This window comes from Ornithodoros turicata, chromosome 10 (assembly GCF_037126465.1).
Source record: "Ornithodoros turicata isolate Travis chromosome 10, ASM3712646v1, whole genome shotgun sequence".
Classification (NCBI taxonomy): domain Eukaryota; kingdom Metazoa; phylum Arthropoda; class Arachnida; order Ixodida; family Argasidae; genus Ornithodoros; species Ornithodoros turicata.
In genome coordinates this window covers 32,914,797-32,934,036 of record NC_088210.1, presented here as the reverse complement: position 1 = coordinate 32,934,036, position 19,240 = coordinate 32,914,797, and the positions used below count along the sequence as shown (strand labels likewise).

The window sequence follows — 19,240 nt, the reverse complement described above, 5'->3', positions numbered from 1 at the left end:
ATGCGAGGAGAGAAAATTCGTAAGAACGAAAGTAGTAGTTAGCACGTACCCAAGTGTACACGAATTGCGATTTGTGGGTGCTCTATTTTCGCTGTTTTATTGATTCTTATTATTTACTTGTTTATTTATTGATTATACGCTTGATACGCTGTACTCGCAATGCCGAATTGCCCGGAATAGGTGTTGAAATAATTTTTGAGTAGTTCCTACATGACCTACTATAACTATAAAAAAAGTAAGTGTCATGGGTGCCACAGCCGGAGGAGGGGTTTTGGGGGGGGGGGGGGGGTTTCAAGCCCCCTCCCCCTAATATCATACCTTTTGTAGTGCATTTGGGAGAAGGAAACGAGGGTGAAATCCTCCTTCCCCATGTAAAGTCCCTCTACAACCCTCTCCCGATATATTTTTCTTACTACACGCCAGTTAGTATTACCGTGCCTGCACACTGGCTTGATGAACAGCTCGTACATAGTCAGCAAACCAAACGTCTATATGCTCCTCGTCTATACGTCTATAGTCTGCCTATGTAGTCTGTTTGTCAGACGAACTGAAAAGTACGCCTTCGAGCTCGTATCTTGGAGTTACGCGGACTAAAAGAGCTACACACAACATACACTTTATGTATATACGTCACTTTGAGTGTTGGGTGTCCTCCACCTTGTATTACTGCATGGGCCACATATTGTTCCTGCTTTAATGTGTCACAGACTACGACGCAACTGCCGTGACCCGAGACCCAACTGGAATTACCGCAATAGCATTCCACATTTTCGAATCACTTTGAATTGGATGGCGTTCTCGCGTGCTGCAGCGCATATGCACGCAGGGAGGTCCGAGTTCGCATAATTTTGCTAAACATAGTGCTGGGAGTGTGGTCGCCGCGTTGCAACGTGTCCCCTTCGTTCGCTAATACTTGTTTCTGCTATAAAATGTTACGTATAATGTGGATCACGCCATTTTCCCGTCACGATGAAAGGCAAACCGCTTTCGGAAAATTTGTTTTATGTACAAAACGGCAAACGACAGGTGTGTTTTGCCTCAGCGTATCTAAAATTCAATTCTGGTCACGAAAAACGCGAGTGCCTATTTTAGGGGTCAGTCTCTCGCGCGTTTATTCAAATGACGACAAAATTGGTTATGATTTTTTTTTTATTGCATTCCTTGGACCTGATCGAAGCAAGACCTCTTCTCTTGAAATATGCTGTGCACACACACAAAACATAAGGCATATTAAAAACATTATATGTAACACTAATATGACTGAGAGCGGACGTAATCTCGTGTGGTACGTAAGCAGTCATAAAAAGTCTAATACGTCTAAAAAGTCTAATTGAAAACTCATGTACCATAAACTTTTTTGTGTTATGCACTATACTGATATATCGAGGTTTTGTCCAAATGTCTGACGTGAATTTCATCTCAGTGCAATTTCAATTGCAAACACTTAATAAAAATTATATATCTAAAATTAAAAATTAAATACTAAAGTTAAAAATTATATATCTATTTCAATATAATATTACCTTATATTTGGTAAAACGAAAGAAGCCAGCCTGGTATGCATGAATAGCTTCTTCTATAAGCCTAATAGTAACCCACGGCCTTGTGCCATTTCAAACATATTACTCAGTCGCCCATCTTTGATGTATAGTGGCATATTGCATTTATTTTCGCTTTATTGTCACCGTAAAACGACCGGGAATTGCATTAATCTTCATCCGTGTAGAAGCATGGCTGGAAAGAAAACGGGTTTGGATAAATCAGCGGCCACTTTTCGCTTGTAGTTCGCTAGATTAGAAGTGGAGAGAGAACAAATGGCTGGCGAGCCGGAAGTGGTTGCAAGGCTGGCCGGAACCGGAAGTTGTACCCACGTGACATTGAAAAATGGCGATACCACTTCGTCATCCTGCTTGCAGCGAGTTTCGAGGGCATGAACGCAGCGAGCGCAGAAACGCCCGGAGGGGGCACGAGGCGTACGCTTAAAACATATTATCTTACCGAGCACACATCTTGATATCACTAGCACTTAGTTGTACATCTCTAATCGTTGTACATCGCTGTAGAACGTTGTACATCGTACTAAGTTGTACATCGAGGTTTTCGGCGCACGTTAGCAAGCGGTTGCAGCAGACGGCAACCCAGCCTCTGCATAGGAGCGCCATCTTTCGACGCGAGCAGTCAGTCGCATTTGTTTGCAGCGAGACCTACTAGATTATAGCGACTGTCAATGGTGGGCAGTTCTCTTGGACTATCCAAATATCCCAGAGCAAGAGGGACTGCGTCCTTGTCAGTTCCATAGCGATGATTTTGGTGACTTTGATCATTGCCGACTATGACAATGATCCCGAATGAACAAGGCAATGAACAAGCCCTCTTTCAAACTCTCGATATGCCATTTGAAGCACGCTATCAGGGGAAATACAGTAAATCCCGGTTATAACAGCCCTATACTTATAACGAACTTCCGGTTATAACAAACACGTCGCAAACGACGCTCAATATTTAACTCAGTACGTGTAGACAGACTCCATTTATAACAAACTTCCGGATACAGTCAAACTCCTTTATACCGAACACCTTTTTAACGAAAATACCACTACAGCAAATTTTTTTGCGGTCCCGCTGGCGCCCTATAGGTCCAATAATGGGCATCCTTTTTAACGAAAATACCTTTACTGCGATTTTTTTTTTGCTGTCCCCTGAGTTTCGTTGTAAAGGAGTTTGACTGTATAACAAAATTTTTGCACGACTGTCAAGTTCGTTATAAACGAGATTCATCCGTATAATGAGACCTAACCCACGCTGTGTCTTCCTTGCAGCCGAGCTATCAGGACAAACCAGGACCTCTTGCCGAGTTCGCCGCTGACGTCACTGTTCAGGAACGACTTCTGGGGCACTCCCCTGACGCACAGCGGCAGTCACAAGTCTTATCGGCCTCTGTGCGTTCTCTCCTTTCGATTAAATTACCTTCTCGGAGGCTACGATCCCCGAGGGTACCACCTTTTCAACGTTTTGCTGCACGGGATCGTCTCGGGTCTCTTCACTGTCCTCGTCGCCAAATTCTTTATCGGTGAGTCGGGCTTCTCAGCGTTGCCAGACGTGACGAAGAAGAAGAAGCTAAATTTAGCGAATTTCGGTATATGGCTCGTTGTACTTTTGGTAGTTATTTGTGATGCATGTGAATATCCACATCATTTGACTTCAGGGAATCGCTGCCAGTCTTGTAGACGGACTTCTTTAAGTGGTCATGGTTTGGGGGGGGGGTGGAAAAGCAGACACGGGACAGAGGGAGACAACGGACCGACACTCTCTTCCAACTGATTTCATTACAAAGACGTAAGAAAACATTTATCCATGTAAAAGAACCCAAGAGACCCTGGAAGGTGAGGGAACACCAACGGATCCAGGAAGGTAGCCTACCATTCACCTGAAAGTAACATGTGACTACGTGTGGTCACCGGCCATTGCTCAATGAATGCCAGGTGTCCCACGAATCTAGCAGTCCGATAAAACGAGAACTGGTTGAAGGCACGCATATCGAGGGTATCAGAATATTGCATCAGCAATGGGTCGGTCGTTGCGGTGAATCACCTCATCCCATAGTCATTCGTGTAGTTGTTGTTGTTGTTGCTATGACCGGTATAGGGAATTCGTGGTGCTAAGAACCAGTTTGAGATTGGAGGTTCCTAACATGTTTTCTTATTGAACAAGAGAGAAACTGATGTTCTGAGGCTGGAACAACATAGAAGGGACAGATACAAACAAAGCCTCAAATTGCCTAAGATCTTAGGCAATTTGAGGCTTTGTTTGTATCTGTCCCTTCTATCTTGTTCCAGCCTCAGAACATCAGTTTCTCTCTTGTTCAACAGGTGCCGCTTGCGTCGATTTCCGTCATATGAATGTGTGTATGAGTGAGCAAAAAATGTAAGAGTGAAAGGAGGGTGAGTGAGAGTGAGTGGCTGGTTTGTCGCCCCTTCGGATGACGCACCCCGAAAGTCCCTGGAGAGGCGTGTTAGCTTAGCTCAATTGGTTGAGCCCTGGACCGGTAATCCAGAAGATGTGGGTTCGATCCCTACAGCTGGCTAACCTTTTCAGTGACTTTCATCTTTCATGTTTTCTTATGCCTTTGTAATAAAATCAGGTGAAAGCGAGTGGCGGTCCGATGTCTCCCTCTGTCTCGTGTCTACTTTTGCACTGCCGAACCATGAATTATACATACTCTATACCAACGTGCCGGATCCTTAGCATCATTAGCAAGCGGTCGTTTCAACGTTTCTTACGCTTTCGCTCTTACAGGCCAGCCGCTTCCAACTCTGGTCGCAGGACTGCTGTTCGCCGTCCACCCTATCCACACGGAAGCCGTGGCAGGCATCGTTGGGCGAGCCGATATCGGGGCGTGCCTCTTTTTCCTGGGTTCGCTACTATCGTACATGCAGTATTGCAAGTACCGGGACAAAGCGGGCGACGGCTGGCGATGGATGTACCTGTACGCGTCTTTGGCGCTGGCGGGGTGCTCCATGCTCACCAAGGAGCATGGCATAACGGTGCTCACAGTCTGCGTCATCTACGACGTGTTCATTAACCACAGGGTTGCGCCGCGGGACCTGCCCGCTCTGCTTGTTAGCGTAAGTTCCCGTCATGCCCATCATTCGATTCGCGTCGTACGAAGCATTGCACGTGTTGTGTGTAAGTCGTTAAGAGCATGCGCAGCCGCATTGAGAGTTAACCGGAACGCGCGAGTAGGCACACATGCACGAATCACGTGGTCGCGCATTCTGGTTAAGTCTGATGGCACCTGTACATGTTTCATATTACGTATTGGGCTGGTCCAAAAGTCAGATGCACGTTAATGCGTCATATCCCGAACAAATCCGTGCAAGGTCCCAAACGGGATATTACTTGTGTAATGCAAGCATGCAATGGTGACTCTTTTTGCAAGATCATAAATTCATAATATTCTTAAGTCAGTTTTCCCCCTATGAATTGCCCTTGCGCTATTAATGTCCCAGAAACATCCCGTAAATACCACCAACGGGATGTCATCCCGTATCCCTGTTCACAACGCAGTCTATGTACACGTGAACGATCATATTTTTGAGTGTGTGGCATAGATATTCGACGTCATACGTTAAGAATTTAACAACTCCTCGTCTTTGCATTTATTCATCGTAAAAGTATAGTACATGCAATAGTCTTCAGTATTCAGAAGCCGAACATGTTCGGGAACTTCCATCCGCATTATGGCCCTGCTACGTGCGAATATCCCGAGAAGGGCATTCCCTGGACATTTAGCGAGACGCATATGACACAACCCGAACAATACCGAATATCCTCTGGATGTCCGAATAATGTCCCAATGGATTCATACATCCCGTGGATATCCCTCGGACGTACGAATCCGTTAGGACATTATTCGTACATCCATAGGATATTCGGTAATGTTGGGGAAGCTTGCTGTTGGGGGCATTGTGTCTCACGACTGCTTTCTATCCGTTTCCAGAAGCGGCACCAAGGCCTGTGGGAGGGCCTGCTTCACCTGGGGTGCGCGAGTGCCGCCCTGGTGGGCCTTCGGCTCCATCTAATGGGTTCCAGGCCGCCAGACTTCGCCCCGGCGGACAATCCGACGGCGGACAGCGAGAGTCTGCTGACTCGGACGCTTACTTTCCTCTATTTGCCGGCGTTCAACGCCTGGTTGCTGCTGTGCCCTCGGTGGCTGAGTTTCGATTGGTCCATGGAGGCCATACCACTCGTGCAGCGGATCTCGGACCCTCGGAATCTAATCAGTGCCTCCTTCTATGCGGGTCTCCTGCACCTAGTCGCTACGTTGGTGAAGCGCCTTACGCTCGCCTCACAGGTTTGTATTGCCGTAATGTCCTTAGAACGTCCGAAACGTCTCTCCCACTTTTGGAGGTATCCTGTTGGGGACTTTCCTCCCGAATATACCGAGCAAAGTCCTATGCCGGTGCAAACCCGCGGTAGGAAGGTATTGCGTACCGAAACTCCGCCACTTTTTGCACGCGAAAACGCGACCAACTCCGCGCCGTCGACGCCAGCGAGTGCTCCCGCATGCGGCAAGAGAAAAACCTCTCATTCGTGCCGACGCTACGAGAGCACAGAGAAAATCTGCTAAGCACGAAGGCATTAAAATAATCCTTGGCGCGCTCTGCGTGCTTGTAGGACTAGCAGACTAGACGGAAGCTCCAGCAGTCACGTGATTACTGAGCCAGCTTTCATTCAGCCGCTTCCCGCATCCGGCGGCGTGGCGATGGTTTTTTTATTTATTTATTTATCTATTTATTTTTTCTAGTCAGTCTTTGGCGAAAATCTGCGCGCACGCGTCAAAACCTCGCCGCGCCGACGCGAGCGGAGCCCGGGCAAAAACGCGCCATGCGGGTTGGCTTTGAAGGCGACGCACGCACCCCTTCATAGGAAGCTGCAAGGCGTACGTGCTCACATGGTAACTGTCTTCTCCCGCGCGCAGTAAAATTCTCGGACTAGCGTTGCGCATGTCTATCCACAATATAACAAACAGCTTCCATGACGTGTCCCGTACAATTTTGCGAGCAGAAGATCTCATGCAGCTGCGTTTTTGGGCGCGCTAGTTTCTGGCGAGCCCACGTAAACCGTCTCACCATTGTTCCTTACAGCCAGACCACCGCAGTGCCTTCGGCGGCTTCCCGTGCCCGTGCCTGCACAAGCTGACCAGCTGGCATAAGCCCACGCGACGCACCCTGAACAACAACTTCGACTCGTGCGTCTGTGCGACATCTTACTCTTCGTCGGTGTCTTCCGCATCTTCAGACTGTTCCGAAACCGGAAGTAGCACGTCACTTCCGATACCGGGCCATCTGGACGCCAGCGTCATTGCCCTGGCCCTTCTAGTGCTGCCCTTCGTCCCTGCCACGAACCTTTTCTTCTACGTGGGCTTTGTGGTCGCCGAGCGCGTCCTGTACTTGCCCTCTATGGGCTTCTGCATGTTAGTGGCCATTGGGGCGGACAATTTGTGTGGAAAGAGGGAGTCTCGTAGAAGGACGAAAGTGCTTCTCCTGTGCGTTGCCTTCGTGCTTGTGACACTCTCTGTGCGGACAGTGCGAAGGAATAGGGATTGGTCGACGGAGGAAGACCTCTATAGGTCGGGCATCGAGATTAATCCGCCAAAATGTGAGTATGGTTACCTCAACTTCATAGTTCTTTCTTTCTTTCTTTTATTGCTCTCAAACAACGAAAAACAACATACAATAATAAACAGGACTGCGAGGGCAAGCCCTGTGATGCAGTCCAGGCAGGAACACAATTCAATGAAACACACTGGGCGAGGAGCACTGTCATGAGTACAGTTGGAAACTAGGATACAAAAAAAAAATGCATTAACACATCCGAGTCGATGAGGAGAGTGAGGGAAGACAAAGACAGGAAAAATTACAATAACATGTTGCGATCTATTGAGATGAGCGGAAGTAGTATTTAATACTGCACTTAAAAGCGGTGGAGTTGGTAATTGTGCGCAAGTTTTGGGGCAGATTATTCCAGGTCTGGCTGCCAAAACATGCTAATGATAGTGAGCCATAATTAGTTCGAGGCGTGGGAAAATGCAGTGTATTGGTGTCGTGCCTAGGCGGGTAAGGCCGAGCAGGATTTTGTACGGGAATCTGGTGCCTGCTAGCAGGTGTGTGAAAGAGATCGTGCATGATCAGAGACACTTTGTACTTCAAAAGGTCGAAAATGTTAAAGACACCAAGAAGTGGAAAAGCAAACCTTACGGATTCTCTTGGACGTAAATTGAGTATAAAACGGAGCGCCCTTTTCTGAGTTTCTAGTTTGGACTGTGCAGAGAGTGAACGTGTCAACAACAACAACAAATTTATTGCGAGATGATGAGTGGATCACGTAGTCGCGCGTTCTGGTTAAGTCTGACAGCGCCTGTACATGCCACATAATATGCATTGGGCTGGGCCATAAGTCAGTTGCACGTTAATGCATCATATCCTGAACAAGTTCGCGCAAGGTCCCAAACGGGATATGACTTGTCAAGAACAACAACTTTATTGCGAGATGATGAATGGATCACGTAGTCGCGCATTCTTGTTAAGTGAGACGGCGCCTGTACATGTCAGATAATACGTATTGGGTTGGTCCATAAGTCAGACACACGTTAATGCATCATATCCTGAACAAATCCGCGCAACGTCCCAAACGGGATATATAACTTGTGTAATGCAACCATGCACAGTGAATCTTTTTTGAAGATCATAAATTCATAATATTCTTAAGGCAGTTTTCCCCCTATGAATTGCCCTTGCACTATTAATATCCCAGAAACATCCCGGAAATACCACAAATGGGATGTCATGAACATGTCTGAATGTAGTATAGTGTAACGAGAATTGGCTCTAATTCGAACCTTGAATACTGGACACGCATCCAATATCAACTACAATGTCAATACAACGTGGGCACTCTCTAAATAAGCGTCGCTTCAGAGCGTGCGACCGGCGCTATCTCGCTTCTAGCGCGGTTACAGTGCGACCTAGTGCCACTTACAGAGGCATCTTGTGGTCATTCTGTGAGTCTCTGACGAGTGAAATGGGACAACGTACGCCATTTCAATGTGTAGATGTCTCCCGTACCATTCGCGAAATATACGTTTTAAACAATTTCTTTTCGTATCAAAGTGTGGCCAATACACAATCTTTAACCACATCACTTTCACCGATGCCACTACTCTTGCCTTGCCAAAAAATTGCCTTGAAGATTCTCGAGCACTTCCAGCCATATGCTTGACTTTTATTGAAGACTGGGGGAAGTGTGTATTGTCATCAAGTAGGAGAACTGCCTTTGGAGATAGTCCTCTTTACACCGAGGGAAACTCTATCCTACATACCAGATAACAACGCTCCCGATGGGAGATTGAAGCATGTGTATTGTCATGAAGTAGGGAACCAACCTACGGATATTGTGTGTATTGACATCAAGTAGGGAAATGTGAAATTGCATTTCTGGAATGTAACTTTCTATTGATACACGCTTGTTTCTCTCTCTTGAAGGAGTAATAAAGTGACCCCCCCAATCCTGTCCGCGGCGTGTTAGCATGTCTTCGACGTAAGAGGCAAATTATTCACCGTGTAGTTGCGCTCGTATATCCAGCTTGGCTTTAGCAGCCGTTCGGCGGTCGTCGGGACGAGTGAAAACTTTCCTAAATTGTTGTTTGAAAACCTCCCATGATGATAGATCATCCTCGTGGTTGTCGAATCACGTGCACACCGTGTCCTTCAGATAAGAAGCTTGCACTCGCGAGTCGTAGTGTGTCGACCCACTGACGCGATCATAACCGTCGAACCAATCATCGGCATGAGAATCTATAGATGACCAGAAAAGCTGCCCCTTAATGCCTAGCTTAATTGTGTAGGCCGGTCTCCTGTCCACCTGGGGGCGAACACGTTTGACATTTTCCGTGACGAATGTAGCGTTCCTGAACTCCAGGAACTCCAGTCCGGTGGGCTCTAATGCAGGCAGACCCGAAGACCCGCACCTCCACCAATCTGGACATCCTTTCACTCTGCTGCGGCGTGCGCGGGTGTCCTAAACCGCGCGCGCGAGCGAGCGATGTCTCTGTTTCGCACACCTTTCAAAGACCCTCCACTCTTGTAAAGAGCGTATCGGAGAATGAGAGAACGTCATGACGTAGCCTATTCCCCTGACACGTGACGTAGACCGACGCTGCACGTGAACTGAGAAGGAAGAAACAAAGAAGAAAGGAAACCTTGTCACGGGAGGATCCCATCGGCCCGTCCGCGGCTGGTTTCTCCGACTGTTTTTGTAAAATCCATTTCGCAGTCACCACACAGCGCACAGCGAAAATGTTTCGAATGGTGAATCCTGATGAACAGCTTGACAGATGAGACAAGATTTCGAGCCACGTTAAACGTCACCTCGTTGCTCCTTTAAGAAATATATTCGGGGAAATACCTATAATGGAACATTTAATTCTTACTTTTTTTTTTCAATAACTGAGCGCGGTTCCTGGGAACAAGATGCACTGCTTGTCTTTGCCTTGAGGAAAGTGTCACGCTGTGCACAGCGTGCACAGCGTGCAGAGCGCGTTCACAAAGTCGTCTTTCCCTAATTCACAACATTACTGCAGTGGAGCATACTTTACAGGATATATCGTAGAATGCAAGCGCGTTGCGCGGCTTAGGTGATCCAAGTCGTTTTTGTAAATGAGCTAGTTAATAATTCTTGTAATCTTCTTACTTGTAATTAAGCACACAAGTTTAATTTAGTAATTAAGTACACCAGGGTATCAGGGGATGCATTTTTGTTACTCTTTGTTACTTTGTATGCTATATGCTACTTATACTGTTCCTGTCACCCTACGTTTGTTACATGCATCAGAAAATTTCTATATTCTCCGGGTAATAAAAAGTCAATTAACATTCTGAACAAAGGCTAAGTGATTAAACGTCTGTCCATCGGACGTTACCTTTGACCTGCTTGATCCGAACGGCGTATAGCACGCTGCACGCCTTCATGCCACGGGCGGAGGCCTCTGCCTCTGTTCTCCGCTTCTTTCTAACGCCCTATTTCATACGCGATCGTTTTCTCAATATTTACAAAAGCTAACTCTGATTGGTTCTCTCGGCTATCTTCTTGGGGTATCGGGCGACCGATAAAGCCGCAATGGGCACAATGCGAAGAATAACGTCGGATCAAACTCCACCCGCCATTCGTCTTCTGCGTCTTTATTCCTTTTATATTGTCGTCTGCAAGCGAGAGCCAGCGGAAATTTATCATCGCCCTCGATTTAGGTTTCTGCCTTTTTGTTTCTTTCTCTCTCTCTCTCTCTTTCTCTCCTTTAGGTTTTCCTTTTCACTACCATTGCCCTTTCTGAATGTTGTCGTCCGTAAAATGTGCGTGAGGCGAAAGCAGAAGACAGCGGTGTGGGATCTCCGTTTTAGTTTCGGATTGATTTCTGCACCACGAAATAAGAAGGAAAAAAAAACGTTCAAAGTACCTTCGTGCGATGATACACGTAAAGCAGAGTGGAAGCATAGTTTAAGCAAAGAAGCAACATATTACATTTCTGTAGCATTGCCAGCATATGTTCCGTATAGTTGGTTTGGTTTGATTGGTGGTCCGTATAGTGTTACGTATTATCTGTATGTTAGACAGGGATATGGGAACGAGATAGTCACTTTGTGTGATCACGTGTTCGCGTGGATTCATGGATATGATTCACATGGACCGCAACACCCTCTGATTTTTTCCCCCCTACTCGTAACCTCTAAAGCATTTTTATACCGGAACAGTAGCGGACAAACTTTTGACGTTATGAACGTGTCTGCTTCTAAGCGTTGCTTAAAGCCATAACCTCGCTGTATGTCCTTGCCCACACAACGAGACATCCTAGCCTAAACAAGCGTGGCCCAAGTACAACTAGTGTGTAGTAGTGTTAACGTAACATGAGTAAACATGAGTAAACGTTAGAAAGAATAATAATAAGAACCTACTAGAACGATTCGTGTTTACATAGATAAACGACGACTAACCGACCGAGAACAGAAAGAAGAAAAATACATAGCCAAGGGAGGGAATATGGCGACTCAGACGTTGCAGACGACAGTTTGAACCCATTGTGTTCGCTGCATTTTCGCCCAAATTTGGCGTCAATTGTGACACGTACAAGAGTGACATATGGGTCTTCCTTTTCTATTCCCGCAGTCCGTTCCCCATTGTTGCCAGGGTATAATGGGCCCTATTGTCTCTCACAGCTGAACTGGCCTTCGGGACTTCATTATTTTCGTGGAACAATGGTGCCCTCTACAAAGCTTCCTGATAAACGAACGCATCACAGCTAATTACAGTTGAATCATTAATTACGGCAGCGCCCAATGTTTTCTTTTCTTTTTCAAAGTGCGGGAGGGGGAAGCATCACGTACAGTATTTCCAGGGTTGTGGGGAAAGTGTGGTTCATTCTTGTGGCAGGTGTTTTTAACTTGCTTTGTTTGCGTACGTTCTTTTATGACTAAAAAAAAAGACGTTATCTGAAGCTAATCAGTCCCAAAATGTGTAAAATTTTGTCACAGTATTGCCTTAAGTATGCTTCACTGCAGCACTCCTGTACTCGGCAGGCAAAGCACGCTTTACAGGCGCGTAACGCTACATTATAATGCGCGCAAGTGTTCGGTAATGCTCCTAGCAGAACGTTCAAAACGCTGCTATTGTATTGTATTGTATTGTATTGTATTGTGTACGCTGTATTGTATTGCTATGTTTGTTAAATTCTACATGAGCACTTCCTATTATGGAAGATGCCTGCTCGTTTTAGCCAGTCTGAGACGGATGCGTATACGAAGAGGGGAGTCAAGTCCTGTAGATCACATAAACAAAATACAGAAGCCGACACTGAAGATTTTTGTTTAAGTTTAAATTAAAATTAAAAATTAAATTAAAATTAAACAAAACTTAAAACTTAAATTAAACTTAAACAAAAATCTTCAGTGTCGGCTTCTGTATCCAGTCTGAGACGCCAAAAGTGAATACTGTCGGGGACGATTTTCGATTTCCCTGCATTACGTCTGGGAAGGAAAGAGTCAAAATTTCTACTTCCAGAAGTGTTTCACGCCTATGTGTCCAACTACAATTATTCACTGCAACTCTTTAAAAAATTCATACATGTAGATAACCTGCTGGGAACGATTATGTGCTGTGTCAACAGCATATGACTTGCATATAACCTTGCAAGAGTGTCGAGCTCCACTGAACATACGTGTCTCTTTCTTTGCAGCGTACGGCAACCTAGCCAATATTTTGAGCGCCCGGGGTCGCAAGACAGAAGCAGAGTGGGCTTACAAGAAAGCTCTGTCTTATCGCTCCAATATGGCCGACGTGCATTACAACTTGTAAGCATTATTATGTCTTACTGATATCCTAGTTAATAGGCTGGACGCTTGGAAAGCTTTCCAACACTGTCTCGAAGTACAATGAAATACTGTTTCCATTATGTTGCCCATAAAAATCATTGTGTTACATGTGACTGGCTCATCACTGGCCAGTTATTCATCCACTAATCAACAGAGAAAAAATATCAGTTTCAGTCAAAGTATCAGTCACAGAAAAAATTTTATCACAGAAAAATATCATTCAAATACTAACAAATTTAAGTTCCTGGAGTTGATTACTCTACTCAAAAGTAGAACCGTGCTTCTAAGATTGAAATATGGCATTTGTGTTGTGTTTCTGCCTCGGAATAGTTACTTTCCATAATAGTACCGTACTGTACAGGACTGTAATTTTTTTTTTATTGGTAGCTTAAGCCAAAAGCCATTAGCTGTTGCTAATATAAAATCCAGCGCTCTGCTGTAGGGTGAGAAATGCACACCACACAAGGTCTATTTTCATGAACTTTTTTTAAAATTCGGATGAAGCAAATTTTGAATCCTAGAAGATATTTTAATACTTGCTTTAATACGTGCTAATGCTTTTATTTTAAGCTTTGGACTGACAATTGAGGCTTTCCTGCATGAGATAACATTTTAATGTCCTTGGAAATGTCACCAAATGACATGTTTCTTTTTTTTTTTTTTTCAGAGGTATTTTACTACAAGAACAGAATCGCTTAGAAGAAGCCTTACAAAGTTATAAGATGGCGATACAATTCAGGCCCCGGTTAGCAAGTAAGTCAACATTCTAACTGAATCACAATGTGTTACACCTTCTTTTATAAGTTTGCTCATTGTTGCATAACGATACATAGTCCTGTATAACTATAGTAAACGTGGATATGCCAGTGAAACACTTAAAAATAGTTTACTTCTCTCTCTCTCTCTCTTATGGGATTAAGTAGATACAATCTCTTAGAAAGTTCTGAATATCATATAGTATTATAATATTGTGATTTTAGTATTACGAGTACGTTGAGTCTGATTATAATTACAAAAGTAACTTTGGTAGTATGGCAAGTTCAAATTGCAAAGTATATGTGTAATCAAGCACACTGTATTATTGCCAGTCACTACTTGGTACACAGCAGTGATGGCGACTAACTACTTCTACAGTAGTTGAACTATAACTACTAACTACGATGGAATAGTTTAACTAGTAGTTCAACTACTTTTCAGGGGAGGTAGTTAAAACTACTTCTTTAACTACTGCAGTGTATTTTAATTACATTTATAACTAATTAGCGTTGTCCATCAACACCAATCCCATTCTATAGTGTCCTTGGACACCTAAATATGAATCACAAGCAGCGATAAAAGTGAAGATTTAGTACATGTGCACGGCACAATTGTTCTGCACCTCCGTTCTCATCAAACAAGTAGCTCGAGGTAAAAGTCGGAAGCACAGTCGTCCCGTAAAGCTTGCGGCAAAATCGGAAGTAGTAGGCGCCTGCAGTAACCTAACTACTGTAGTTAACTACTTGAAATAGTAGTTTAACTAGTAGTTGCCACTACATTTCTGCAAGTAGTTGAAAACTACTTTTTACTACAATCAGGTAGTTTAACTACTAGTTTAACTACATGTAGTTAACTACTGGCCATCACTGGTACACAGTACATTCTTAACTTTTTCCATCTTACCATCTTTCAGTGGCTCACCTCAACATGGGTCTTGTACTCGGAATCATGGGGAGGAAAGACGAGGCTATAGAGGTAAGCATGTCTCACTTGCCTCCAGGTATTGCATCGGTGTGTGCATGTAGGTTTTAATGTGGTTACAGGAGACTTTCAAAATACCTTAAAGTACACAATCACTCATGCGTTCACGATGTCAATCGTCTCGCGTACAAGACCTCGTGGGCTTGCTGAACCCTTTCACGAGGACCTTAAGGCACTAGCTATGAGCCTAAAATATGTACAAACACATTATGCACAGTGTAAGTCATTATTATGCAAATTCTCCGCTATACCATGGTCAGTGAAAATCGTTTTGCTCTCTCGAATGATCTAATGACCAGATTACGCCTACAACGTACTGGCTTGTACTCATTTTTTTCTCACTGCCATTGGCGAGCAGAATTACCTCCCAGAGAACACCGTCAGCATCACCAACCACACAATTTTGACCTCTTCCATCACTTCGCAACACAAGACTTCACATCACAATGTAGTGTATTTTGCCTTTCTGATTAGTATGGTCAAGTGTACGCTCTCTATACCTTTTGCGAATTCTGTGATTTAATTTGTAATATCATGCGCTCTGACCCCACTTTTTGCCCTTAGTTACATGTAGATAAATCAGCAGTTGATTGCTCTTCTAATAAGCAAAAAAATTATAATTATATTAATGCAGTTATAAATTCTTTACCAACCAGCAATTAATAGGATAATTAGATGATAACTAAATAATTAATTCCTTTTAATTTTCCAAAGGTCTACAGGCATTGTGCACAACTGGACAGTGCAGGTCTCAAGGATCCAAAGATGCACGAGAGCACAAAGATCTCGGCCCTTTTCAACCTTGGTAGGCTGTATGCCGACGAAGGAAAATACAAGGTTGGCCAATTGCTGACTACCTTAAATTGACGTCAAGTTCCATTTACACGAATGTGTACATTTGATTCGTGGCATGTAAAAATACTATTTCACAATGGTTAATCTTGTGTCCTTTTTCCAGGAGGCCATCACAGTTTACCAAGAAGCAGTTGCAAAGATGCCAGATCACTATCAACCACAGTCTCTCTACAACATGATGGGTGAGTATACTAAATAAAAATTTGTGACAAAATCATTATACCCAGGATATGTACTTGTGTCAACAAATTTCTGTGCCACCAGGTGAGGTTTATGCATTCGTGCCAGTGCCGTTATCGCAGCATGTGTTACAGTTAGGGTTCCGTGCTTTCGGTTTTTATGTTACGGCGGATTCGGAGTATGTTTTTCAGTGTTTGTTTATTTTCATGAAATCTGCGTTTTTCGGTGATTTTTCTGGTGTGTACGTGGTTCACCGTGCAGTTATCGTTGAATAGAAATCGCAACGTAATTTCAAAACTGTGCGTCTTAGCACAGCCTTAAAGGAGTACAGAGGGCCATCCAAAAAAATTTCAGATTAAGACATCTGATGAAAGTGTGCGTGTCATTATACCGAATAGCGCGAAAGGTTTCGATCTGTGCAATTTGTTTCCCAGAAAAAAACTTACATAAACATTGCTCCGCGCGTTCACACTTAACTCGCCACTCCAGCTATAATGAGGATGAGGAGGTGTGATGCCACGATGACGGTATATGGAGAACTCCTGCTAATTTCTTTTCCCCTTATATATATATATATAACATAAGATAAGATTAATATACATACATATATATATAAGATAAGATTATTAATGAAGCTGTTATGATTGTCTGCAGGAGAAGCCTATTTCAAGCTGGGAGAGTACGTGGAAGCTGAGCGCTGGTACAAAGAAGCGTTGCGAGCAAAGCACGACCACATTCCAGCTCATCTGACATATGCCAAACTGCTTTCCAAATGGGTAAGTGTCTCTCCTTTCTGGATGTGTCAATGTCAGAACGTTAATTCAACACATAAACGCGATGTAGTACAGTCGACCCCCGTTTATCCGGACTTCATTTATCCGGATCCCGCGGTATCCGGACAAAAGGCACGGGAACAGATTTTCCTCCATGTATTTTGTTCTCGTTTATCCGGACTTCAGCTTCCGGACTCGGACAAGAATTCCAGGGAACGAAAGTCGAAAATTCTTGTAATCCAGCTTCAGTTATCCGGACTACCGTGAGTAAGAGGAGACGCTGACCCCACTTCGTCACCCTTTTCACTGTTTTGGGGTTATTCCCGTCACACGTCAGGGACCTACATTCCTCCGTAGGGGAGACAACCGTGCACGATGACCCCCTTTTCTATTTGTGTGCGTCACGTTGACCAATCGAGTCATTTGGAAATATCTGGAGGAACTGTCCGGTTCTAGAGGGGAAAACTCCAACCCGAGGGCCTGCTGCTTACGGCCCGTTGAGCTGCGATTCCTGATGCAGAGACTCACTGCGACTGCTGTAGATGATGCTGCGGTTTCTGACTACGTTGACGTTGATAAGGATGATGACGCGTGTGCAGCTATGGCGGACGACGGTGTGATTGCTGCTGTTGTCTCCGATCATGTGCAGCAAGACGGTGCCGATGACGCCAGTGAGAAACAAGGCTCGGACATTGACACTTTGCGACCGCACTGACATTCTTCGAGCAGCGCAACAGCGTGGCTCAACTCTATGCAATTAGCAAAAGTTTGCAGGAATCGAGTGCCTACACTACTATGTAACAGCTGTCATTGACGAGATTTCTGTGTTTTAATTAAACCTTGCTCTGTAGGAGGTCTCTATTCGGTCGTTTCATTTATCCGGATGCCCCGGTATCCGGACGATTTTGCAGGGAACGGCACCGTCCGGATAAACGGGGGTCGACTGTATAAATGTTGACGTTTGACTAACCTGCAGCATGACTGCTCATTGACTAGCTGCTGGCTTGGTTATGCTACATAATGTAAAAACCCCGAGACCAGGGAACACGAAGGGACAGACACAACACAAAGTCTCAAACACGTGTGTGTCTGTGTTCAGTTCATGTTCAGTTTGTTGTTCATGTTGTCATGTTGTTCAGTTCAAACAGTTCATGTTGTGTCTGTCCCTTCGTGTTCCCTAGTCTCGGGGTTTTGCATTATGCATCATCTTCACCAGCTCGCTTGCTTCCTAGCCATTTTTTTCATTGGTTGTGCTATTGATCTGCAGCACCTTTCACTTGTCTTACCTGTTCACACGTTTTCTGACAGTGATGCTACAATGAAATAAATAATTGTTTTAGTTTCTCATACTGAGACACATTACGTGTTGCAGAATCGTCCAACAGAGGCAGAACAGTGGTTCTTGAGGGCCAAGGGAATTGCGCCGAATGATTCCAGCGTTTACCAACATTACGGTGAGTGTACATAGATATATATGTTCTGATTATGTTACCTTAATGAGAAGCTTGTATGCTGATGTTCCGATATGCTCCTCAGGGCAAAGTGGCATTATGTTCAGGGGGATTAAATGAGGTGGTGCACCCCACCAAATTTCACATTCATTGTCACATTTTGCCACCTCAGTGTTGTGGTGTGAACAAAAAATGAACTGAAGCGGGCAACAGCATTATTGAGTTCAAATGTGCTGATGCATTGTGTGCTGATGCTGTGCTGTGCTGATGCAGATGCATTGTGTGCAACTGACATGGTCTTCTACGTATTTCTTAGGATGTCCCATGCTGGCCATATTGAACAAGTATTACTCAGCTTTGTTGAAGTTGTTAACAATGTTTCATCATTTTGTTGTGCAGGACAATTCCTGTCTGAGTCGGACAGACACATGGAAGCTGCAGAAAATTACCTGCGTGCCGCGGAGCTCTCTCCCGATGAGTATGAGATCATCTTCAATACTGCAAACACTTTGAGGTGAGCTTGACACAGGTTTATGCACATTCCAAGAAATTTGCACGAAAGCCCTTACTTAATGATAGTCAAATTTAGCCAATGGAAACTTTTTAAAAATAGCTTTTTATTATACTTTCACGCTGTAACAGTTATACAAGCACAAATTTCAGTGACCGACAGAGTTTCTATTGTCAAATTTTTGTGGAATTGTTATGAAATAATCTGCGATTTTGATTGGAACAATGTGTTGTGGCCGCTGGCTTCGAAATTCCTGAAGAAAAATTTTGTTTTTGCTTGGCTAACTTTCAAGTTTGATTGAATATTGATTGAGGTATGACACAAATACAAACTACCATAGTTTGTGGCGAAAGCTTTTATGGGTGCCACTCAGGAGGTTTCAATTTTTCTTTGTCGTGTAGCCTGTTTTTTAGAATAAATAACGCTTTCTCGCAGAATGCCTTGTATGTAATAACTATATCGTAACACTACGTATATAACGATTTACATAACTTTCAGGCAAGCTGGGAGAAATGCTGAAGCTGAAGCTTTCTACCAGGCAGCAGTGAAGCTGAGACCTCAAGTAAGCTTGAACATGTTTTTAATGCATCTCTTCCACTTTTCTGGTGCACTCATTTTGTTTAGCAAGCAGTAGGCAGCACCGTAGTAGACGCTGTGGCTTGTTTATTTTACATAGCGGTGGAGGGGGAAGTAGGAACCCTTGTAGTAGGTGTTGACTGAGTCCTGTGTGTGGCAAATTGAGGATGCTGTTCACCCTTGACCGCGGTTTGACTCTGACTAGGGTTACGAGCTTTCGGCATTTATTCCTGGGAA

The 19,240-nt window shown here is 44.3% G+C and overlaps 1 protein-coding gene across 4 annotated transcripts in view; it reads left to right on the top strand.

Moving 5' to 3' along the window:
* Positions 1-19,240, top strand: part of LOC135369966 (protein O-mannosyl-transferase TMTC2-like) — a 236,376-nt gene that overhangs the window by 211,627 nt on the left and 5,509 nt on the right. For all 4 annotated transcript variants that reach the window (XM_064603584.1, XM_064603581.1, XM_064603583.1 and 1 more), the window contains 13 exons: positions 2,820-3,070; positions 4,297-4,625; positions 5,501-5,854; positions 6,648-7,161; positions 12,785-12,899; positions 13,588-13,673; positions 14,590-14,651; positions 15,372-15,494; positions 15,616-15,694; positions 16,347-16,468; positions 17,838-17,919; positions 18,316-18,430; positions 18,926-18,989. In XM_064603584.1, the coding sequence (XP_064459654.1) occupies positions 2,820-3,070; positions 4,297-4,625; positions 5,501-5,854; positions 6,648-7,161; positions 12,785-12,899; positions 13,588-13,673; positions 14,590-14,651; positions 15,372-15,494; positions 15,616-15,694; positions 16,347-16,468; positions 17,838-17,919; positions 18,316-18,430; positions 18,926-18,989 (2,296 nt within the window). The remainder of the gene's footprint in view (positions 1-2,819; positions 3,071-4,296; positions 4,626-5,500; positions 5,855-6,647; positions 7,162-12,784; positions 12,900-13,587; positions 13,674-14,589; positions 14,652-15,371; positions 15,495-15,615; positions 15,695-16,346; positions 16,469-17,837; positions 17,920-18,315; positions 18,431-18,925; positions 18,990-19,240) is intronic.